The sequence below is a fragment of the Psilocybe cubensis genome, chromosome 1 (genome assembly GCF_017499595.1).
Source record: "Psilocybe cubensis strain MGC-MH-2018 chromosome 1, whole genome shotgun sequence".
Classification (NCBI taxonomy): Eukaryota; Fungi; Basidiomycota; class Agaricomycetes; order Agaricales; family Agrocybaceae; genus Psilocybe; species Psilocybe cubensis.
In genome coordinates, this window is record NC_062999.1 from 1,902,625 (window position 1) to 1,926,201 (window position 23,577).

General features: G+C 45.2%; 9 protein-coding genes across 9 annotated transcripts; 4 read left to right on the forward strand and 5 right to left on the reverse strand.

Annotated features, from left to right (window-relative positions):
* Positions 1–61: 61 nt before the first annotated feature.
* On the forward strand, positions 62–1,898 carry JR316_0000592 (uncharacterized protein; the record flags this gene model as incomplete). The annotated part of the gene is made up of 6 exons (XM_047886406.1): positions 62–201; positions 255–283; positions 344–1,281; positions 1,334–1,405; positions 1,455–1,701; positions 1,750–1,898. 6 exons carry the CDS (start codon positions 62–64, stop codon positions 1,896–1,898), a joined length of 1,575 nt encoding a protein of 524 aa, XP_047754152.1.
* Positions 1,899–2,044: 146 nt separating this feature from the next.
* JR316_0000593 (uncharacterized protein) lies at positions 2,045–5,617 on the reverse strand (the record flags this gene model as incomplete). Its single annotated transcript, XM_047886407.1, has 13 exons — positions 2,045–2,634; positions 2,685–2,884; positions 2,949–3,125; positions 3,179–3,351; positions 3,470–3,486; positions 3,544–3,712; positions 3,768–3,887; positions 3,945–4,095; positions 4,146–4,255; positions 4,318–4,386; positions 4,455–4,643; positions 4,704–5,344; positions 5,578–5,617. The coding sequence occupies 13 exons, from the start codon at positions 5,615–5,617 to the stop codon at positions 2,045–2,047; spliced, it is 2,646 nt and encodes an 881-aa protein (XP_047754153.1).
* A 408-nt stretch (positions 5,618–6,025) lies between these two features.
* JR316_0000594 (uncharacterized protein) lies at positions 6,026–9,108 on the reverse strand (the record flags this gene model as incomplete). The annotated part of the gene is made up of 5 exons (XM_047886408.1): positions 6,026–6,520; positions 6,573–7,008; positions 7,112–8,117; positions 8,196–8,609; positions 8,721–9,108. 5 exons carry the CDS (start codon positions 9,106–9,108, stop codon positions 6,026–6,028), a joined length of 2,739 nt encoding a protein of 912 aa, XP_047754154.1.
* A 601-nt stretch (positions 9,109–9,709) lies between these two features.
* On the reverse strand, positions 9,710–10,743 carry JR316_0000595 (Surfeit locus protein 1; the record flags this gene model as incomplete). Its single annotated transcript, XM_047886409.1, has 4 exons — positions 9,710–9,803; positions 9,852–9,957; positions 10,004–10,392; positions 10,454–10,743. 4 exons carry the CDS (start codon positions 10,741–10,743, stop codon positions 9,710–9,712), a joined length of 879 nt encoding a protein of 292 aa, XP_047754155.1.
* A 190-nt stretch (positions 10,744–10,933) lies between these two features.
* Positions 10,934–14,717, forward strand: JR316_0000596 (Endocytosis protein end4; the record flags this gene model as incomplete). Its single annotated transcript, XM_047886410.1, has 12 exons — positions 10,934–10,985; positions 11,078–11,152; positions 11,201–11,343; positions 11,399–11,474; positions 11,526–11,664; positions 11,711–11,895; positions 11,945–12,081; positions 12,134–12,550; positions 12,599–13,084; positions 13,136–13,285; positions 13,340–13,435; positions 13,512–14,717. The coding sequence occupies 12 exons, from the start codon at positions 10,934–10,936 to the stop codon at positions 14,715–14,717; spliced, it is 3,162 nt and encodes a 1,053-aa protein (XP_047754156.1).
* A 326-nt stretch (positions 14,718–15,043) lies between these two features.
* JR316_0000597 (uncharacterized protein) lies at positions 15,044–17,575 on the reverse strand (the record flags this gene model as incomplete). The annotated part of the gene is made up of 1 exon (XM_047886411.1): positions 15,044–17,575. The coding sequence occupies one exon, from the start codon at positions 17,573–17,575 to the stop codon at positions 15,044–15,046; it is 2,532 nt and encodes an 843-aa protein (XP_047754157.1).
* Positions 17,576–18,101: 526 nt separating this feature from the next.
* On the reverse strand, positions 18,102–19,057 carry JR316_0000598 (uncharacterized protein; the record flags this gene model as incomplete). The annotated part of the gene is made up of 3 exons (XM_047886412.1): positions 18,102–18,354; positions 18,409–18,888; positions 18,951–19,057. 3 exons carry the CDS (start codon positions 19,055–19,057, stop codon positions 18,102–18,104), a joined length of 840 nt encoding a protein of 279 aa, XP_047754158.1.
* A 234-nt stretch (positions 19,058–19,291) lies between these two features.
* On the forward strand, positions 19,292–20,696 carry JR316_0000599 (Pre-mRNA-splicing factor CWC25; the record flags this gene model as incomplete). Its single annotated transcript, XM_047886413.1, has 3 exons — positions 19,292–19,381; positions 19,437–19,670; positions 19,722–20,696. The coding sequence occupies 3 exons, from the start codon at positions 19,292–19,294 to the stop codon at positions 20,694–20,696; spliced, it is 1,299 nt and encodes a 432-aa protein (XP_047754159.1).
* Positions 20,697–20,949: 253 nt separating this feature from the next.
* Positions 20,950–22,618, forward strand: JR316_0000600 (Meiotic recombination protein dmc1; the record flags this gene model as incomplete). The annotated part of the gene is made up of 11 exons (XM_047886414.1): positions 20,950–21,030; positions 21,090–21,128; positions 21,184–21,216; positions 21,270–21,335; positions 21,390–21,422; positions 21,475–21,495; positions 21,555–21,651; positions 21,709–21,738; positions 21,796–21,890; positions 22,475–22,483; positions 22,541–22,618. The coding sequence occupies 11 exons, from the start codon at positions 20,950–20,952 to the stop codon at positions 22,616–22,618; spliced, it is 582 nt and encodes a 193-aa protein (XP_047754160.1).
* Between the last annotated feature and the right edge of the window lie 959 nt (positions 22,619–23,577).

Genomic DNA, 23,577 nt, shown 5'->3' on the forward strand with positions numbered 1-23,577 from the left:
ATCCATACTTATGCAATGTAATCAAACAACAAGCGTCAATAACGCGTATTCAATCTCCCCCATGGACAACACGACTCCAACTCCAACTCCAACTCAAAATCAAAATGTGGTCCAGCCCAAGAAGCCGGACCTTATGCTTCCAGTGGGAAAGAGAAATTGGGATCTGGAACAAGAAGGTGAAATTCATAGCGTAGCCGCCAGGTATGTACTTTATATTCTTTTTAATCCAGTTCATCTGACTGCACTTGTGCCAGCGGTGCGCTACTAAAGTCTTTACGACAGTGTAGGTCACAACCATATATAGAATCATACAAGTCTTGATATGTCGAAATCATTCATTCAGCTCGTGAACGCTGGCTTTTCCACACCTTTCCCAAATTCTCTAGTAAAAGCCGAGGCAACAAGGCATCATTGGCTGATGTTACGCCCCTTAATCATACTATTCATACGCAAGGGAAATGCGACCTTGAGATTGGCCCTCAAAAATTTGAAGATACATCTTTTTTCGCAGTCCATTATCTTTCTTCCCCTGCTTCATTTTCTCAACCAGCAACCTCTCAAAATACGGTACCCAACACTGCAAGTTGGCATTCCAATGTTCCTTACGGGTCCCCATACACATACACAAACGCTGCACCTCCTCCAACGTCCATCCAATCTAATATCTCATCTCCCCAGGCTCAGCCTGGAACTCCCTTGAACCCTCTCATGAATTCACTCACCGCCGATTCAGTTCCTAACGGGTTGGTTTATCAAGTCAACTTGGCGGCGTCTACAAACCCAATTTTATCCAATCTTCTTCAACTTGCAGCTGCACGTCGTGCAACCCCCGATCAACTTCAGACCCTTGGTCTTCTCATCCAGTCTCTTCCCAACATTGAGTCTTCACTTGCTGCTTGCGATGTACCTCCTGCCGCTGAACCCTTACCTCCGCCTACCAATTCCAATCATTATCGAGCACAACCTCCTGCGAAAGATTTTGACCTAATACTTGAATACCGCGAAACGCCAAACGAACGGTGGATTATACCTAGAGGATGTTATCCTGTCGCGGTCAAGTCCGGTTCAGATATTTTGCTAACAGTCTGTGTAGTAGGAAAACAAGAGACCCCTTCCATACCTTTAAGCCGAGTGGTTCAAGATCCCGAATCGCCTGACAATTATGACCGCCCTGTTACCATCACCCTTAAGAATGCGCCTTCTAATCTTTGGGATACAATCATGCGATGGATAGGAGGACACGAGAAAATGGAACTCAACAAAAAATACCAAGATAGCTTGGTAGAAACTTTGTTCCTCTGTAAATGTATACATTATCCTAATTTTATTGCAGACACCCCCGCAAAGATTATTCCTCGGATTGCAACTCTCTTCCAACGAATCTGTCCTAGCTCAGCTTCAAGCGGTATTCTCGTTCCTTATGTTTCTGTTATCTCTTTAATATCTCTTACCAGGCCTCAACTCAACCTTTCTCCATGAAAACGTTGAAACAAGGACCAACAACACATTCCCGTCGGCCTGGTCGTGCTAAAGCCGGAAACACCCAGCGACGAACTACTGCAACTCACCAAAAACCTGGAAGCCAACCTTCTGAGGCGGCAGCCAAAAAAAGTCGTATTATGCAGGCCAGGTTTCCACCCTCAACACCGATACAATGCTTATCCTGTAAACAAGGCGACGTTCCTCTTCTTCTGGGTGGAAGTATGTTCTCTCCTCATCCTGGAGGTTACAATCTAACCAGCAATTCAGGGTATTGTCGCACATGTGTTGAGTCTGGAAAATGGAAGAGTGATTTGGCCCAGTCCATAACTCCGGTACAATTTGTTCAGTCACATCTACAGTCTCTACAGCCGACGATGCCTGTGACTCCTGCTGCACCAGTAACACAAGATACTTAATGTGTGACAACACTATATAAGTTCAATGTATGACGCTAAGCTGTATCATCAACCTCATTGTATCTTGTTTACTGAATCGCGCTACTTCATGGAATACTGTATATCGTCCTATACTATGAATTATATCAGATCCCCTCTTTTTCTTGTCATGCCCCATCGATTTTGAACATTGAAAAGCTACCCACGAACGCCGGTGATGAAGATAAGCGGTGTAGGATAGTGTTGCTAACATGACTTCTTCGGCTAGCACGCAGGTCAAAAGCTAATCGACGAGCCATAGCTGTACTTGATTCGCCTAACAGCGGCTCATCATCATCTGCCTTCATCGCTATTTGAGATAGCTCTAGTTGCAATGTAGCGTTGAGGGCGGATGAGACTACTGCTATCATGAGATCAACCGTCATATCTTGTTCAGAAGGCTGCATATCGGCAGAGGCGATCAAAGTCGGAAGGACAACATGCAAGAATATGGGTAACAGTGGTGGTATACTTCTTCCTTGTGGTGTAGCAAGCACAAATGTTGCAACACGTCTGCAAGCTTCAAGTTCCCTTTGATTAGCCGCCGTTCGTAATTCAGTCCAAAAAAGCTGCAAGAACTTGATTGGGGGGGCAATATTGAGGCATCTTCTGATGTCCAAATAGGGAGCTTTATTGGTCCGTGCCATGAAAAAGGTTTTTTGAAGGGATTGTTGTACGTGCGGGTACCAAAAGGAACCGCTTGGTGGAATGGCAAAGTCTACAAGGAATCAATGAGGATGTGATCCAAGATTGTGCAATACAAACTACCTTCGACTGCAGAACCAATCGCATTTGCGAGGGTGACTCGCACCGCGGATATATCAAAAGATTTCGGGACTTGGATTGGTCTTCTTTTGTCTTGAAGGATGGTATTGATTTGCGGAGAGCAAATGGCTAAGACACATTTGGGGCATGCAGGGGACAATAATAAAGCCTGGATGATTTCGTAATGAAGTGTTGCCCCTGTTCTGTTAGAAATTGGTCAGTAAACATTCCTTGTGCTAATAAGATAGATAGAATTTGATGTCTGACCCTTTCATGGGGATTTCCTTTACAAGAGCTTTGATGGCACCCACTAATGTCCAGTTTAATAACGGCCCGTTGAAATACGAGATTCCATTCATCACAGCATCCTTTTCAACTTTTTTCGTAGTAACAAAAGTGAACAAACCAGGGGTGATTTGAAGCAGAGTTTTGGGCTTTGTTGTTCTAGCCAATCATTACAACGGTAAATCCATTGAAACAGTCATAGGCAGTCTTACCGGAGCATGCTGTCCTCTATTCCTTCGCTGTCTTTGTTAAAAAGATTGCCATACCAGTTTGATATAGCCCTGAGCATTTCTTGAGGGCGGTCTATCAATCTTATCGCCCAATCGTGAAGGAGATATCCCAGAGTAATGGTTCGGTTGTTTTTAGACATATCTTTCGCATCAAACTGAAAACAATGTAGAATTAAACAGCTGCCAACAAGAAGGGCATAGAAATTGGGTCGGGACCTTGAACCGTATGGTTGCGAATTGGATAAATAGAACAACGTTTCCAAAATGACTGACAGCTGTTTGAGGATCACCTGGGACGAACATAGTCTGTGATCTCATACAAAACAGTGCATCGATAAAGAACTCACCAACTGTTTCGCAGTCATAGTCCTCAACGAGGACCGCCGAGTGAAAGATCAAATCCGATATTGGCTGATGAAGAGCAACGATATCTAGTATGCTCTCATGTGTATGTAAAAGCTTGCACAATGGACCTAAAGTGTCAACGTCCAGAGACTTTCCCGAGGTCTCAAACCTCTGGTAAGACAGAAATCAATATTCTCTATGTAATATAGATTAATGCCCGCCATACCATGAAGATATGCTTGGAGAATGCGCTGTGAATAGCAGCGTCTTTGACAAACTTATCTACCCATGTTTGGGAATCGTTGTCGGCCCCGCTATCTTGCAATAACTTCAATTCAAGGTATGCCTACCAGAAAGATGGATATGAATTTACAGGTACGCATCCATGGGGAACGGTACCTACAGCGACGTCGAGGCCCATGTCATGAGCTTCGATATGCCATTTTGGCAGTTGCTCGTTAGACACCATCGGATCAAGTTGAGCAGCCTCTGACGGTGATAGCAAATTGTATTTTATGAGCTGTTGCAGAAATTCTCGCGACAGTGACCGGGTACTGCTCATAATTGTCAATTACAAAAGTTGACTACAACACTTTAGGCTTACCTGTTATCTTCGGGGGCCTCAGATGTGATATCCTTAGCTAAATTGTTACCTGGAACTAGGATGTCGTATCTTTGAAACAGTGCTTTCAAGCCTGCAAGAAGCGGGGCATCCTAATAAATCAAGACACATCAGGATCGGAGCAAAATAAAGCAAGATGAGTTATATCAATAACCTGATTCACATTAGCGATGCTTTCAGTTTTCACAATTTCGGGGGAAAAAATACCGAGAAGCTCAGGAAGCTGTGATTTACCATGTACGTATACTTAGACCAAAGGTATAAGAGCACGTGAATAGGAGCAAAACTCACGCGTCCAACAAGGAAGGCTTTCCATACCCCGGTGTTGCTACCAGCTTGGGATAGACAAGTAAATGCCGAAATCAACAGCTGAGTGTAAAAAACAGTCGGCGTCCAGGACGACCAGCGAAAGTTTGAGAGGAGTAACGCCGCAGCGTTCTGTCCATCTGCAGCGCCGAAGGGATAAGCCCTGTTCGTAACCTTCATGATGAGAGAAAGGTTACTTCACTTGAAACGGGTAAGAATATATCAATAGCCTACCATGTAATTAAGTAGCAGTCCTAAAGATATCATATCGCTTTCTGAATTTGGGCCCAGAACATCTCCCTTTGCCATGCTATGTTGTGCTGTATGCATCAACTGAGCATCTCGGGAAACTTTGTCACTGTCAATTAGATATGATAGCCGTACAACGATTGTGTCAAGGGTCTCTCGTGCCTCCGGTATAAGCTGGGATGTAGATGATACAAAGCTAGACTCTCGAAGAAGATGCATGGCTTGGTCAGGTGGAATTGCAGAAAAATCAGGGATACACATCATCAAAAGACCAACAAGATTATTCACAGACGTCGTAACTCGATGAAAGTGTGAAATAGGGAGGGAATGCGCCGTTCGAAGCAAAGCAATAGCATCTACAAGAGTGTTCACAGTGTCTGATAAAGAATTGTCGAGTGGAACAATAGAGCCGATGGGTAGCTTGCCAGAAGAGTAGTATATGTCTAAAGCAATTTGACACAATGTATCCAGTGTGACCGGAATATGGAGATCTGAAGATCGAGCAGCTTGAAGTAAGGTGGAAACAAATGTAGAAAGGGGAAGCAATCCATCTTGAATGGCAGTTTTGAGGTAATCTTGTAAACTAGGGTCTCCTGGGTAAGAGCGGTAAAGAACGAGGATCGAGTCTGTCAAAGTAAAAGGTTATAAAACATATAATCGTAGTTATGGAAGAAACGAGAGTTACTGCTAATGTTAATTGCTGCTTGGCCGGCACTTTCGAGCTGAATTGGAGGTTTGTTGGCGACCAAGAGTTTACATAGTGCAAGCCACTGGTACGATGTTCAATTATGAGCCTCTGAGGGTTGGATCGAAATTCTCAGGGTTCAAGATTCATGACATGCCTTTGTTGCCGAGAGACCACTTTCAAAAGAATTCCGCGTCAAATCGTTGAAATACATATGGATAGTATAAGGCTGGTCGCTGGAACGGTCACCAAATCTTGTCAACAAAAGCAGGCCATAATTACACACCAGATACTCAAAATTGGAAGAGTAGAATTGTTCAGTAGCCAGTCTTTTTTATCTGTGGCCTGACAGAAAGACTTCCAAAGTTATTTTGATTGGTTTGTATTGAGCGTTGCAGTCATGATGAAAACTCAGGCTGGGCCATTAAATCGAAGTTTATACAGGTTTAAATCGCATGTCGTGACCATTCAGCTTTCGGCCCGTGTTACCGGCAGCGTGCATCACTAATCTTGGGGACGGGCAACAAGCTTTGAGGTCGTCAAAATTACAATTAATTATCATATATAACACATAATAATTTACATCCAAACACTAGATTACGTTGCACCACTCTTTTAAATGTCATGCCCAGAATTTCACAAGCCAGCCCGACCACCAGGTGATGACTCCCAGCTGCAGAAAAACAATGGCGAACTCAACAATAACGGCGAGCCATTGGATGATAATGATTAACCAAAAAAATGGTAATGATATCCATCGGACACCATCATATGGAATAAGATGTAGTCGAAAGTGCAAAGAGGATGAAATTGCCGCCCGCAGTTGGAGAAAGTTGACTCCGATAGATAGATTAAAGAAGACGACGAGCCCAAACCAATGCCGACGGGAACGTTTAGGAATTGAATTTATGGGATAACTTTTGGCTTCGCCAGTAAATTCGTTCCGATACAAGGGTACAATGAGGAAGTCGCGAACATCCTCCCCTATCGTTTTCCCGTATGTCCTCCATAATGGAGTAACGGTATCAAGAAGAAGAGTCAAAGCATTCATTCCCAGTTCCCAAACCTGTTGATATTGATCTTTATAGCTTTCTTCCAAAGCTACGATGTGAGAAAGCTAAATAAATATTATGAGATAGCACATGATAACAGAGCCGGCTCATACACACCTCTGGATAGACAATTGAAACATGAGACATCGCAGAATTATAATTTTCCTTCACACTGGTGTGGATGTTCTGAACTGATTCAAGCACGCTCGACACTTTTTCAGCCTGACGACCGATTTCTGTCTTCTGAAATTGTAGGGATGCAAGGGCCTCGACGATGTTTTCCATGGGTTCATCCATGATACAACCTCGACTGACCTCTTGGTCAGTAAAGGATTGGATAAAAGCTCTGAAAACGCTGCGCTGCTTTTCAACTCGTTGGTTTATGTCTTCTACCGCCCGCCATCCGCGATCGCGTCGTGTGGCACCGGTAACAGCTGAAGGATCATGACCAAATGCTTCCAAGAGGTCTTTGGGCAGTTGGAGTTTCGTAAGATTTTGGGAATGCATTGAAGTATTCTGGATGGTATCGTAATCTTTCATCGCAGCCGAAATTCTATTGAGAAATTGCCTGATCCTATTGTTATGAGCAATCGTATCGTGCAAAAGGCTTGGAAAAAAATTAATGGGCAGTTCCATAAAATGTCACAAAGACTTACAGGGCTTTCATCTCGTACTCTTGACGAAGAATAATCTCTCTGTCGAGAATCTTTTTGCGTTTAGGGACTGGGCGACTGTCATCAAACGGGTCTTTCCGAGCTGGACGAGGTTTCAAAGAGGTTTTCAGAGATGATAGAGACTGATTTGCTGGAGAAGGTGTAAATTTAACCTGAGAAGTTGAGCTTTCGCGAGAGGCAGTAAGGCTTGTTTTCAAGATGGGATCCGGATCAGGTAGAGGGGTGTTTTCACTGGAAGGAGGCTGGACAGAGAGCGATGGTACAACCAAGCTTGATGGTATATGTTTTTCAAGATTACCATCGTCGGACGTTCCTGAAAAGGAACTGCCAGGAGATCGGGGTCGTTCCAACGTTCGACGAATGAAAGCTGCCTTAACATCGTCGTCATTGGAGCGCGTAGATATTGGCGATAACGGGGATATACCCGTATTGGAAGACCCCGAATGGAGACTATTTGGCCGAGATTCATAATTTCTACTTATCGCATCTAGGGAACTCCGATTGATTTCTACGAGAGGTTCAAAAGAAATTTGTTCGTCAACAGGCATTCTCATGGAAAAAGACGAGCTTAAAGCACGAGGGCGAGAAGTCGATACAAACGACGGGGAACGTGCCCTTGTCAGCGATGCCGTGGGGTCTGAAACAGTCAAATCCTCGGATATTGTCTGCATACGAGCATGGCGGCTTTCTGACAGAATGTACTCCTTCATGATGTAGGCAGTTAGGTGCCATTTCGACCTCGTGTTCTTAAAGGAACGTTTTTCTAGATGTTTAAGCCAGGTGAAGGGTTCTGCCTTCTCCAGCGAAGCTTTGATGCTCTCCGGACAGGAATGATACCACCGAGAGACGGCAGCAAGATTAAGCGGAGATCCAGTCTTCCCAATGGAGTCATATATTAAGTTGTATCGCCTCGCAAGCTGATCGCTCGTTATTTCTGCTTTTCGGATGGTTTGTGCAGACAAAGAATCTTTTATTCGCGCAAGTTTCGCTGCATATCACTAGCTTTAGTTAGACACGCTGACTAAATAAAATCAGAACTTGCCCTCATAAAAGTGTTCCTGTTGACCAACCATGAGCTCCAAAGGTGGAAGCTTTTCTCTATCTTTCTTTCTGCCAATTCCCATCCATCGTTTGTCCGAATCGTCCGAGTTGCTACCAGTCCAGTCCAAAGTGGTCCCATTATCGATAGAGGATGGTATCGGGTGTGATTCTTTTGCTTGATCATGAATTGCGGTAGAAGGACTAAAATCAACTTCAGAAACCGTACTTCCACTCAGTTTACGATTTGTGGAGGGTGAAAAGGATGATGAGGTAAATGTTGCAGGAAGACCTTTTTTGGAAGGAGTAGACGATAATGCTGAAGACGGCTGTAGCTGCTCAGACCCTTTTTCTGGAGTAGAAGTAGCTTCCCGTTTCAAACGAGCTTCCCGACGAGCTTTCATTTTGAGAGCTCGTTGGACATCCTGAAGAATCCTGGGGTCTAATCATAGTTCATAAGAACAAAGGCCTCATGGCTTGAAAAATAATCACCTTCATGTGCTACGTGATGTCTTTAGTTATTCGGTGTAAATGGGGGCTCATAAATACATACATAGGTCGTATTCATCCGAAAAAGTCCCACCTTCAGGCCCAATATCATTGATAGGGGTAAACTCAGAGTCCAATCGTCCTAAATTTCCTTGGGTGAATGAGGTTGTTCGCCTATGACGATTGAGGACATCAGAGGAGACAAGAACGTCAGAAGGCCTAGGTCGGCGACGAGGATCCACTGGGTGGGTAACATTCTGGGGATTCAAAGGCGACCCTCGACGCACCGGGGGGGTAAGTCCTGACTGGAGTTTTGTACCTTCCATACGAGGGCGCGAGGGACGAACAGAATACATTTCGTTGGGTGGAAAGTGAGCACGAGGTGGTGACCAACGATTATCCTTGGTGACAACAACTTCGTCCTCACTTCTGGCAGTTTGTGTGTTGTCCATGTTTACGTTCGGATATCTGACAGACAAAACGATGTGGAGTAACGAAGAATAGATCCAACTTTAAAGACTTTCCAGTAGTGCAAGGACTACCCGCAATTAACCTGAAACCACGCCACTATGCACGTCCCGCTACACTGCGGTGTCTGCCCAGCTAGATGAGTAGGTTCGATATTGACAGAACGCGAGTTGCTGCGAGCAAGAATGTTACACTGAAGGGATTTCCATCAAGAGGCCATCACTGGTACAGTATGACGGACACTGGCACCCAAAATGCCGGAGTCAACCAGCCGAGTCGCCGAGCCAATGACGAAGGCATTTAATTCTAGACAACAACTTGTTTGGTCCCTTTCCATTAGCACAACTCTATATGTCTGCTAAGATTTTCTTTCTGTAATCTTGGTAAAAAGGCCCCATGTTGTTAATGTATTTAAATGAAGATATTATTGCATCAATTTGCCAGGTCAGATCCAAAGTCAACCATGAATGCGGGTTGGCAACAATTACTGGCGTCAAATGAAGCATGCCCGAGCATGGAAGACAGCGATTTCACAAGCGTATTTTCCAACTTTCTACTTCATTAAAATGCAATGTTTTCATATTTTCAACCAAATCGTGGTAATCGACGTCCAGGCGCCTTCCTCTTATTTACTAGTACACGGAAGAACATGAACGCAGTCAGCCCAGAGAGGGAGAACCTATTCCGTTATTAGTATATGAACACTGGCATCCGTCAAGTTACTTACCATGTAATTACGTAGGAAAGATGCGAATTCCGTAGATCCACAGTAGGTGCTCGTCCAACAGGAATACCCTTTCCGATTCTAGTGTGCGCCTCTCCAGCGTGTCCCTCTAAAGCTAGAATGAGAAAGGAAGAGTCGATACGCGTGCTACCCACCAAAAATTTGCTCAACGAAGACCGGTTGAACACCTGCGGCTTCTCCACCAGCGTAGTTGGCCATCCTGTCGACATCCGTCCAATACCATTTTCCTTGGTCCGGATCATTGTCCGGAGTGAATAGATTACGGGGTTGAGACGTCCTGAGCATGCCCAGAATTTCCACTTCTCCAGTTTCTGCGTTCAAAGTTTCCGAGGAAAGGGAGTCTTTTGACACGAACCCTCTGTCCACTATGATAGTAGATCCATTTTCTCGGATGAGCGGGGTTACAACGTGAAAGCCATGAATGCCATCGCGTACGCGAGGTGAAAGTAACATGGTATGAGCATGATCCCATTTCCCTTTAATACTAACCCGACGAAAAACAAATTCTGGTATTACGGAGAGACTGCACGTTGGCAAACTTTAGTGACTGGGACACGCATCGAGACGGAAGAAATCGGCTGAACTTGATATTTGGAGGAAGAATAAGAGGTTGCAGTTGCAGCTTTTCTTCTAATTCGTCTATGAGGTTGATTTTCCATTTCAGACGCTGAAGTTGCCATACACCAAGAGAAAAGGTGAATATTGGCATAAATCCGACAAGGATCATAGTCGGTTTTATCCATGACTCTTGACGGGCTTTATAAATTGCAGGAACGGAGATTTTTGGGCGAGAGAGCCAAGATGCTCTCAAAGATGAGTTGTGGAAGCATCGATGCGGAAAAGCAAAGTCTTTAGGAAATAAGCGTTTGAACATAAAGTTCTACGAAGGAAAGCGTGTTGTAACGCGTTGGCGTAACTAGAACAAACAAATCAAATCTGAGCTCTGACCCAAGTCCTCGGCAAATTAAGACCATCGGCTGCGCTCCGCTGTTTCCTCAAATCCTCAACTGCCTCATATTCTTATACCCGTCGAGGAGGCACACTTGACTATATAACACATACTAATGTATGTCATTCGTTCAATTATCTACCTAGTTGCTCATGCCCTCATTGAAGGTTCGCCAGTGGACGTCAGCGACCAGGCGCTGGTTTTGATGTTGACGAGGAGATTCATTATCCAACTCGTCCTGTTGACAAGGATAAAGCAGAGGCTGAATTGGTTATAAACATAAAGAAGGCAACAAGTCCTGAAGAAACTGCTCCCAAGCAGAAACACGTTAGGAGTTCGTCGAACTTACACCTGCTTAACTTCGTTCTGACGTTTCAAACAGAGTGTATCGTTTACACCTGGGATTATCATTCATCGATTTCTTTCTGGAGCGGTTTGAGAGTACAGCCTATCCTGGCTGACGAAGTACAGACCTTCAAGGCCCTGATCACTGTGCACAAAGTTCTGCAGGAAGGACACCCAATCGTATGCGTCATGTTGGCAGTGTGTCTATTCGTGTATTTAATGACATTCGCTTCAGACTCTCAAAGAAGCTCATGGTCAAACCGCATGGCTGGAAACATGTGCACGAACTGTTGGGACAGATGGTCAAAGGGGTACGCCATAGCACATCCACCTTTGGACTGGGTTCACCTGTTTCATGACAGGTTATGCCCCTCTCATCAGGACTTACGTCCAATTTATCTTGGCCAAACTTCGCTTCCATCGTCTCCGTCCGGAATTTAATGGCCTGTTTGAATACGAAGAATATGTTACCTTGAAGGGCATCGATGACCCTAATGAAGGGTAAGTAATTACCAAGTATTTGATACCGACACTGACCACGTTGTAGCTATGAAACCATTTCAGACCTCATGGGCCTTCAAGATCAGATTGAATCCTTCCAAAAGACTGTCTTTTCTCATTTCGGCAATTCAAGTAACAATGAATGTCGAATTTCTGCTCTAGTTCCTTTAGTAAAAGAAAGTTGGGGTATTTATCGATTCATAACCAGTATGTTGAGGGCCATGTTTAGAAGTAAGTGGCAAATATCGATAATCTGTCCATATGACTTATAAACTTTTAGGAACGAATGATCAGGACGCCCTGGAACCGTTGCGAGAAAGATATATATCACAGCACTACAATCTTCGAAAGTTCTACTATGAGTGCTCCAACCTTAAATATCTAACTGGTCTCATTAACGTGCCTAAACTGGGCCACGTGAGTTTAAACCTGCTTGATTAGATTGTGTACAACTCACCTTACATTTCAGGAACCCCCAAATCTTTTGGATTCTGGCGATACACCAGATCTACCTGCCCGACCTAAACCATCAACAGCGAAACCTTCCACCCCGCTTCCTGCTTCGTTATCACCAAGTGCAGCAGAAATTGACGAACAGGCACGTCTTCTTAAGGAATACGAAGACAAGCAGGCAGCGCTTCAAGCACAACGAGATGCAGAAGAACGACGTCGCCTCGAAATTGAGCAGCAGCAACAACGGGAATTTGAACAACGTCAATTGCAGCAAGCGGAAGCCCAGAGATTAGCTCAGGAACAATTAATGCAGCAGCAAATGATGTACAACAACCAAGCTGTGCAGCAGCAGCAAGGTGAACTGGAACGAGAACTTCTAGCCATGCGGGGTCAATATGAGAGCGACCAAATCTTTTTGGAGCAATATGACCGGGTAAGCAGCTACAGTTTGTCTCATTTACGTTTCTCATAAAATCTATAGCGTGTAAAAGCCCTTGAAGCTGAATTAAGCGGAGTTAACGCCCATATAAACACACAACTTGCCACTAAAGATGAACTTATCAAACAATTGCAGGATCAGGTCACCCTATGGCGTAATAAGTACGAGGCCTTGGCTAAACTCTATAGCCAACTCCGCACGGAACATTTAGATATGCTATCCAAATTCAAGCAAATGCAACTGAAAGCCAATTCCGCACAAGAAGCGGTTGATCGTATGGAGAGGATGGAGCGCGATTTGAAAGCAAAAAACTTAGAACTGGCGGATATGCTCAGAGAACGTGATCGGGCACGCTTCGATATCGACAGGCAGAAGTCAACCCACAAGGAAGAAATCGACAGGCTCCGTCGCGAGCTTGCCTTTGCAAACGAGCGAGCTGAAGATAGTTCTCGTTCCAAGAACTCCGAAGTGTCCAATGTCATGTCAAAATACAATAGACAGTTGTCAGAGCTCGAGGACTCTCTTCGCGTACGTTGTATCCTCAGTTTTACCTTGCTTGCTTTATTCATTCGGTAATAGGCTAAGCAAATGCAAATTGATGACCTGCTCGTCAAACTCAACAATTCAGCAGGTGATTTGGAGCGATTGAGAGACGAAAAAGATCAAGAAATTATGATTCTCCAAGCTGGTATGGACAGCACTATTGAACAGCTATCAGAAGCCCAACAGGTATCTTCATTCCATTTTTTGCGCACTTTGCGAACTTAATGATTTCTTGTTTAGAACAAAGATCTGATCGATAAAACTACTGATGCCCAAATTGATACGCTTATTCTCGATAACCGCAAAAAATTGAACCAAATTATTGGCAAGTTGATTGTATTATCAACAATTGTACAGCATCCTCATATGTTTTATTTTTTTAGATTCAATTTTACAAGCATGTGTTCACAAGGTCGATGATGCTATCTATGAACTAGAATCACCCAGTCAGGCAGGCAATCTCAATTCAACCCCAGAATACACCCTCTCTATGATCGAAAAGTCGATGAACAATGCCACAGAGTTTGCGACGATTTACAATCTTTACTTAGGAGGTGAAGTTGGTGGGGACCATGTTGACGTGATTAAATCTGCAAATGAATTTGCTCAATCACTTTCGGATGTCCTGATCAACACCAAAGGCATAACCCGCCTTGCCAGTGACGATGACGCATCCGATAAAATTGTCAATGTTGCTAAAACGGCCGGAGATGTTGGGCTGCGGTTCTTTGAAAACCTCCAATCATACAAGCTCGACCTTTTACAGCCATCACAACGCAAGGAAGTCGCGATGCGGAATAATAGCCAAGCTCGCACCGCACTCACCAAGCTGTCGGAAGTCGTAGATGGTTTGATTCCCAAAGGAAAATCCAATGCGCTGGCACGTGCAAACGGCGATTTAGGCGATCTTGTTGAGCAAGAAATGTCAAGCGCTGCCCGGGCCATCGAAGCTGCCACGGAGAGGTTGCAGGAACTTATGTCTCGTCCAAGGGATTCCACTCGCTATAGTGCCATTGACCTTCAAGTCCACGACTCTATTCTTTCTGCCGCCATGGCCATCACCAACGCTATTTCTCGACTGATCAAGGCTGCTACAGATTCTCAACAGGAAATTGTAGCTCAAGGCAAAGGATCCAGTACGACACAACAATTTTATAAGCGCAACAATCGTTGGACGGAAGGTCTCATTTCTGCAGCCAAAGCAGTCGCATTTGCTACTAATTTGCTCATTGAAAGCGCCGACGGAGTCTTGTCTGGTACTCACTCACTTGAGCAATTAATCGTTGCCTCGAACGAAGTTGCCGGTGCAACAGCACAATTGGTTGCTGCTTCTAGAGTAAAGGCGAACTTAATGTCCAAGACGCAAGAACGCCTTGAACTTGCTGCCAAAGCCGTAACAGCAGCTTGCAAGGCACTTGTTCGACAAGTCAAAGCCGTATCTGCGAAGCAAGTGGAGGAGGAGGATGTCGACTATAAAAACATGGCGGTCCTTGAGTTCAAGACGAGGGAGATGGAACAGCAAGTCGAGATCCTCAAATTAGAGAAGGAATTGGGCGCAGCTCGACATCGCCTAGGGGCAATGCGGCGTGCAGGATACCACACCGAGGAGACTGATTAAACATATTACTGTAGTGTTTTGTGTTCACTTTTAATCAATTTTATGCTGTTTAATGAATGAAATAGTTGCAAAAGAATGAGTGGTAGTGAAGAACGAGTGTAAGTAGTGATACTGCGGTAGTTATTGGAGAATTAACCGTCCAGAGTAAATATGACAATAAAAAAGGAATGCACCTGTGTAAATAGTAATAACAAGAGAACGAACGATATTAGCACAAGGAAGTGGTGGTTACTACAAACAAGTAAAAAAACAACTACCGACTCGAGAAATTATTTGAGAATAAGGAAAACAGTGATACGAAAAAAATTCAAGGGGTAACCAAAAAATCAAGAATCGGTCCGCGTAGAATCAAAGGATTCCCTCGCAAGATCCAAGAAACTTGAATTTATCTGCTCATCTACGTGTTCAGGCTCGGTTTCTTGATCCGTATCATCATCAATGTCAAGAAAAGACGCTTTCCGCATAATGGATCGACGATGCATAGCCTTTTCTACCGTAGAGGTTCGTGCAGAACCTGCTTTCATATTTTTTGCACTGAGGGGTCCTCGCATACGAGATGCTTCCAAAACCTCAGGCTGAGTTATTAATGTAGGGCGTGGGCGTCGGGGTGGAGGCGGTAGACTGATGAGCGCAGGAGATCTCGGGCGAATAACAGTCACCTGACTGACGGCTGAAGATGGCGCCTGAGCAAAATTGTCATCAGGAATCACAGAAAAGTCAAATGGTTGAGGTATAGGAGGGGATGCGGGGATTTTCTTGGCAGATGCACCACTCGCTTTTGCTGCATAATTTGACCTAGAAGGTGGTGGTGGTGGTGATAAACCTATGGGTATGACTTCAGAATCGTTGTCCAAATCTGAAGCATTTGTCGTGGAAGACAACACTGAAAACCCTCGAGGCCTGGCAGGCTTAAGTGGGGAGCTCTCTACGCTTGCCTCAAATTTAGCCAAATCCGCCTTCGACATAATGGCCTGTGGTGTATACTCAATTGGACGAGCAGGGCTACTTGACATATTTTCCGAAGAACCTTCTTCCCAAAAGGATGAAGTCGGTATTGACTTCGCCGAGGTTTTCCATAGTTTGTGAGGACCGCTGTGTGAGTCTGCATCAGAACGCGTGCTGAAAAGAGAAAATGAATCGTCATCCGCGGTTGATGATGCCTGAGCCGTTGACGGACGATTTTGACTGGAATGAGAGAATAATCTCTTTCTACCCGTCGAACTGGCAGTGCTCGTCCTTCTTCGCTCCAGGGTTGGCGATGTCACGGAATCAGAGGATGAAGGGAAAGGCATAGGGGTAGACTTTGAAGTTGACGCCAGTGAAGGTAGGGGAATAGGAGGAACAGGTAAACGAGGATGTTGAAAAGTACGCTGCTTTCGCGTCCCTTTTTCCTTCTCAGTGTGAGATTCTGGTGGCGTCTTAGGCGTTGGAGGCGCAGACGTGTGGATACGACGGGATAGCGATTGCTGTGACAAAGCCTTCTTCAAAGTCCGAGGCGAATTTGGTGCAGTTCGGGGTTCGTTCTCAAACATGCTAATCTCTAGTTCGTCATAAGTCATTTGGGAGAAAATGCTGCGACCAGAAACCCTTTTGTCTTCGTCCGGGTATGCAAATGGAGGGTTGGCAAACATGTCGTTTGTTAATGATATGGCAGAAGAAAATGACATGGACGACGAAATAGGTGATTCCATCTGACTATGTGGACTAGAAGGTCTAGTTGTTGAATCTTTACTTTGAGGCCGAGGTGGTGGAGGGAGACGATGGGTGGGAGGGGCACTGGGAGGGTGATACAGGCGCGACGACGATGGCTGTCGTATTACAACCCTCGGGGAGACCGGTCGCTCATGGACGCCAGATGATTCTAATGAAAATGGGCCATTGTTCGATGTCGGTGATTTTTGGATCATTTTACGTGCCCCAGAATGCTCTTCAACAAAGAAACCTGCCTGATGTGATGCAGCGGTGTCGGTCATCCCCCTCGCACGTCGTTTCGGTCCTGTCAGACCATCCACAGAATTTTTTAAGTAAGAGTCGTTGCCCGTCGTTGCTGAAGAACCGGACCTATTTCTGGATATCGTTGACGGCAAAAGGGACCCCAATGTCTGCAATTGAATGGATGATTTCGTTTGAATATTTGGGATGGAACGTCTGTAAAAGGCACATTTAGCTCTAGATACCGACATTGACAACGAAAGCACCAACTTGTTGTGTAGTTCCCTGAACTCCTGCTTTTCTTTAGCAGAAATGGGGGAATTCATGTGGGGAATATCAAGAGCATGATTGTGCGAATTTGAGGAAGAAGAGGCATAAGAAACTCGGTTGAAGGTCGGGGGATCTCCTTTCCTCTGTACGAGGTCAGTGACAGAGGAATTCGAATACGCGGATAAGCGATTGGGATCCGACGGTAAATGTGGTACAGGAACGGCAATCATCGGGCGGCCAGCAAATGGGTCGGTGTCAGATAAAGTTAGTAGGGAGTGTCGGTGGTCCCTTTGAGAGTCAACGGGGGTGCGGGGCATAGAATCGACCCTGGAGCGGGTAGAGGAGGTTGATTTGGCCGTTGAGGTTGGTCGTGTAGATTCGGAAAGAGGAGACGGTGATGGCAAGGATACAACATTTGCATTATTATTCGTGGTCATAGGAGGGTCTTGAATTGCAAGAGAGGGATGTGGTTTTTTCGACTTGAGGCCAATAGCGGAGGCAAAAGAGGTGAACTTGCCCGAAGACTTAACTTGGGGCGCTGGTCGTTGGGACTGGCCATCCTGCACATATTTTTGACGGAGGTCCTTGGAGCTGGTAGACTTGGAAATTGACCACCATTGTTTCGCGGGATCTGCTGAAGGCAGAGCAGAAGGCATATGATAGACAGAGATCAGACTGGACACATATAGGTTAGAAAAGAGTGTGATAGAAAGAAAGACAGCGACTTGTCATGACTGACGGAAAACAAAATGGGAATCCTCAGCGCTTGGCACCCACGCTGCTACTGACTTACCTCCAACCGCGTATAAAACTCCCGACTTCCTATCAACGCGTCGCCATGCAAGAAAAAATATTCTCACTCCCCATTCCCATCTGCCGCCCACATTGCACTACAACCATCGTGCATACAAATACCCGCCTTGCTCAAGACACTTTCTGTTCAACACTGGACATCAGTCACTTTTCGTTCCATGCCTTATCCAATCCAATATCCACCCATCATCATCATCATTTCCAATTTCATCATTCCCATGTTTAAGAACCCATCATTCAGCGCACACATATTTTATTTTGATGATTTCGAATTTTCTGATTAGACTGGGAATTTAACGATTGCGGTATATATCCCTCCTCCATGTCATTACTGTAGTTATACAAATAGATGGTTCTGTAGTCGGTTATTTATCCAAGTTCTGCCCACACATCCTCCGTGTCCCTGTCACGAAGAGCCTGCGCAGCGCGGGGCATCGGTGTGGTTGTCTTTGGTGTATTATCTGGCCTTTGTGCATCGAACAGCACAGAGTTCCGGACTAGCGGCCTACTCAATTCTCCGTCAACTTCGTCCTCGCTCTCATACTCGAGATCTAGGAACCCTGCCCGTCGGGCAGCATTTATATCTATGGGCTTCGGTCTCGAAAAGATTGATTGCCCGGATCTAAAAGTCCATTCCTCAATGTGAACTCAACGAGTAAAAGACGAGATCACCCACTGTCTCATTACGGCTGCAAGACGCCCAAATTGGAGGACATTACGGGCCACTAGCAACAGTGTATCGAAGATTGCTTCTTCTTTACTACCAGCTCCGCACTTCGCAAAAGCTAGAACTAGCAGCGTAAGTGCGCAGAATATTGTCAATATCAGGTCGACAATGTTAAACGGAGATTTCCAAAATTGCTTGAAGATGCCCATGTGAGCAAAGATAAAAAATGTGGCAAGAAGTACTGGTACCTTTCCGAGGGCAACAAATCGTACTCCAACTTCCAGGATCATAGATACGTTGATGATTATTTCCAAGATGTAGAAAGCTAGACCTGGGCAGCCGTCGGTCAAGCTCAACACCACTGTCGTCACTGACAATGCTGCCATCGCCAGGTAGAGCACAATATAGACTCTAGAATGCACAAAACGATTGGCAACGCCTCTCGTAATTTCCCCACGAGTGAGAGCGTAGATGGAACGGGTGCCAGCTCTGAAAGTGTCCCAATTTGAGTGAGTCGATGGCCTCATTAGGCGGAACGAGAGTGGACTAACGTTGGTGTTGGAGGTTCATAATTGTTTGACAGCGGGGAGTCTCTATTCAGTGCATCATATTCTCCCCCGTACTCAAGATCCCGATTATGTGCTGTTGACTGGGACATGGAGAAAGTTGCAACGCAGTGCCTACATAGGCAAAACGTCTCGCCTCCCGACGTCGCGGTGTTCACACACACATGACAACTGGAAGGCTTTGCCAAGCAAAGACAAATAGTTGGCACAGAGTCCAGTGCGACCGAGCACTGGGGCTTTGAGCCTTAACATCATTGTCTGGTGCTCTTGGCAGCTCTGCCCTTCTTCACAAACTCATCCTGCGTAGCTAAAGAAGATTTATCAAAATGGGAGGTGGCGACCTTAACATGAAGAAGAGCTGGCATCCGCTGCTCCTGAAGAATCAGGAGCGGGTGTGGCTGGAAGAGAAGAAGGCGGTGAGTCAACGTGTCTCTGACGCATCTGCTAGATATTCAAAATATTTTATGGTAGCTCGAGGAAAAGAAGAAATTGGACCAGCTTCGCAAAGAAAAAGAGGAAGAACGTCAGCTCCAAGAACTTCAGAGACTCCAAGAAGAACAGACAGGCAAGAAACGTACCGAAAAGTTGGAATGGATGTATGCAACTCCCGCGACTGGAAGTAATCAAAATCCAAATGATTTAGAGGATTATCTCCTGGGAAAGAAACGGGTCGACAAAATCTTGACCGGAGACGAGAATGACAAGGTAGTCAGACTTCTTCGTCCTTGTAATATGATAAATCTCATTCTGTGTTAGGTTGGAGCATCCCATAAAAACTTCATTGCCGTTCAAAACGCCAATACTTCTCGCGACATTGCTGCCAAAATTAGAGAAGACCCATTATTGGCTATTAAACAGCAAGAACAGGCTGCGTATCAAGCACTCTTATCCAATCCTCTCCGCCTGGCAAAGATGCAGAAGGAACTAGGAGTTAAGCCCAAGAAAGACAAAAAGGAAAAGAAGAGGGCAAAAGAGGAACGAAGGCGACTGAGACATGAACATAAGCACGGGCGCTCGGGTTCGCGTAGTCCGAGAAGAGTTGACAGAGACAGATCGCCGCTCTCAGACGATTACCATTCCTCGAAACATACTCGAAGCCCACGTCGCCGTTCACGTTCACGTTCACCCTCATCTTACCGCCGGCGTGACGATAACTATTCTGAAAAACCCCGGAGGTATAGCCCCGAGGTTGAACGAGGGCGAAGCAGAAGCAGAAGCAGAAGTCCCCGACCTCGTCGAAGAGACGACTCAGAAAAACGCTATCGCAGCGGTCGATCGCCGTCTGTCGAGCGTTATAACTCACGACAAAATGGCAGGCATTATCGCCAGTCATCGCCATCTCGATATAATGCTTCTGTCAAGCGAGATCGTACCCACAGTCCGCGACCCAGGAGTCCGCCTCCTAAACGCATTCGTTCTGGACGTTCACCCTCTCCTACCAGCATTCCTCCGCCTCGAGCATCTAGTAACAAGTTTGACGAAGATCGGGCAGCTCGGCTTGCTGCTATGTCCGCTAATGCCACAGCGATGTCTGAAGACAGACAAAAACGCCTGGCAGCTCTGCTGGAGAAAGAGAAAGCTGAATTAGAAGCCGATGAGCAAGCCAGAGCCAGGTCAAAGGGTATGTCTGGGTATTTGAGTCAGGAACAGAAACGAGTGTTCGGTGGGTTGGGAGGACTGGAGGATAGGATCAAGAGGGGACGAGGCGGCATGGTTGTTGATGCGGACTAAAGATGAACATATGTATTGTTATAATACTTTTTCTGTAAGTACTGGCGCTTCAAATCGTGTCAAAATCCAATGCTAAGGTGAACGTGTAGTGATTGTCGTTCTATGCTCTCGCTGTGGCGTGGACATGTATTTGTATCTGTAATTCCTACCGGCCCGTTGAATTATACTTTATAATCTCCGCCGCTACTTTCTTTCTTTAAGTACAACTTGTGCTCAAAGGTACGACCCTACCTTCCGCTCTACTCTAACTGTGATGCCTCCCCGTCGCGCGCCGTCTCTCGTGTCAGTCACACAGTCAAGGGCCCCGAGCCCTAACCCCCCTGAAGAGGACGAGGTATGCATGTCTAGTGTGAAGGCTCTCGGGTTCCACATAAGCAGTTTCGTTTTCTCCAGGTCCTGTTCTTTGATACAGTCGATGAACTCCAACAACACGTAATTTTCCCCCAGAAAACACCATATATGCGTGTCTAACTGACGTGTTTTCAAGGGAATCAATATGCAGGATATCTTGAAACTCAAGGTGGAATTTCCTCAGCAATTTGTAGCATCATAAACTAATATATCTGTGCATAGTCTGCCTCCATCAATACAGTTTCTGGGGTTAACATGACTACTCGTCGCCAAATGTTAAAGATTAAGGTCATTTGGCCGCATATATTCACAGTCATCATGGATTGTTGAACCTATCAATAGGGAATGTCAGAAGCCAAAGTCGAAAAAATTAAGGTATTTGCAACCTTACTTCTTTATATCTGCTGAATGATTACGTTCTGAACAGGAGGCAGCACATAAAATTCTGGTTTGATCTATCCTTTGAATTTTTGGTAGTTTTCTCCGGTTTTCAAATTTTCAATATAGGGTTCGTCATTTGCCACTGGCGTTGAAGTGCAAGAAAAGCGCAAAAGAGTAAATATTATTAGCACCGGCAGTAAACTGGTGGATGGTATTTTGGGAGGTATGCATATACTCTCTCAAATTATTGGGAGTGTCTAACAGGTGAGCGTCCACTCAGGTGGTTTGATGTCCCAATCCATATCAGAAGGTAATTTGGATATTATGACCTATTAGTAAAACCCCTATGCTAATACCGTATACAAAGTATATGGCGAATTCCGTACTGGAAAGACTCAACTTGCTCACACCATGAGTGTGGTTGCTCAGCTTCCGGTTGAGCTTGGTGGGGCCTCTGGGAAAGTATGAATTAGCCTTGTGAACATTGTCTTACGATTAATGTTTTCACCAGGTCGCATATATAGACACAGAAGGTAGTATCCAGTACATTTAGCTACGCCATCGCTAAAAGGAGTTTAATACAATCCAGGGACTTTTCGACCGGACAGAATTAGATCAATTGCTGATAGGTTTGGCGTCGATGGAAATATGGCTCTCGAAAATATCCTATATGGTGTGTAGCTCTCACCATATAGCTAACGCGCGTTATTTGATTGTTTTATAGCCCGTGCCTTTAATAGCGAACATCAGGAAAGTATAAATTCGTCAATTCTCTCCTACAAAATGCCAACGGGCAAGTTCTCTAGATGGAACTCATCAATGAGTGTTCACTACGATTCGCAGAAGATAAAGACTTTCGCCTTCTCGTAAATTTATTGGATACTAAAAAAGTCATAAATGCTGAGCTTTTTGCAAGATTGTGGACAGCATTATGGCGCTCTTTCGCGTCGATTATTCCGGAAGAGGAGAATTGAGTGAGCGGCAGCAAAAAGTAACATATAACTTGGAGTTTATGTTATATTTTATTACTTACACTTTAAATTTAGCTCGCACAGGTAAGTATCCGCAAAGATTATTCGAAAGTTGCAAATTTCTTACTATATGCGTATCAGATGTTGTCGAAGCTCACTAAGCTTGCCGAGGAGTATAATGTCATGGTTTTCTCTCTGTTTTCGGCTTCAAAATTCTAACTGTAACTGGCAGATTTGTATCCTCCTCACGAACCAAGTACAGTGTAAGTACAAGGGATCGTCGTTTACTCAGACTTCAGTGCTTAAGTGTTTAAAAAGCGGACCCTGGTGCCACAATGACATTTGTGGCAGGAGGTGCATTAAAACCGATCGGGGGTCACATTTTGTCCCACGCATCTGCTACTAGATTGTTTCTTCGCAAAGGTCTGTCTAAGATTCAGATGGCATTGAAGCCGGTCTCCCAGGCTTACACACTCCCACATAGGTCGAGCAGAGGAACGAGTTGCCAAACTTGTTGATAGCCCCGACAGACCCGAAAGCGAGGCGTCCTACAAGTTAGACGAAGGAGGGTGGGCTGATGTCTGAAACTCGGTGCCGTGCTGATTGATCTTTTCACCAACTTGCTCGGCGCCTATGTTATTCTATTAAGTTTGAAGCAAGGACCAATGTGTACCGGTGGATCCCAGTTTAGGTGTCCACTTGGCTACCACGTTCGCGATGTACATTATCAAGAAACATGAATCCATCTAAATTTGGAGCACCGCTTGACAGATACAAATTGTACATATGGATGCTCCAGAATGTGCACATGGCGAATGTCAACTTATCAGTTATTATTAGGACCCTGCGCATGTTGTATAGAAGTCTGGCAACATAAAATGCGCTGTCGATTTGCGAGCATCTGAGTACGTCCTACTCTACTCTACTCCAAGATGGTCAAGCCCACTCGATTGGCAGCAATCTTATTCTGCGGCTTCGGTGTTGTCGTCAGTGGCGGGTTGGCGGGAGATGCCTTGATCCCAAATACATTTCCAGACTTGACATCATGCCTTTCTGAAACCTCCTTTTTCTCGTGCGAGAATACGACGGCAATTAAAAATACTTGCTGCTCACCGACTCCTGGTGGACTGGTCTTACAAACCCAATTCTGGGATACATTCACTGGTTTCGAAAGACAA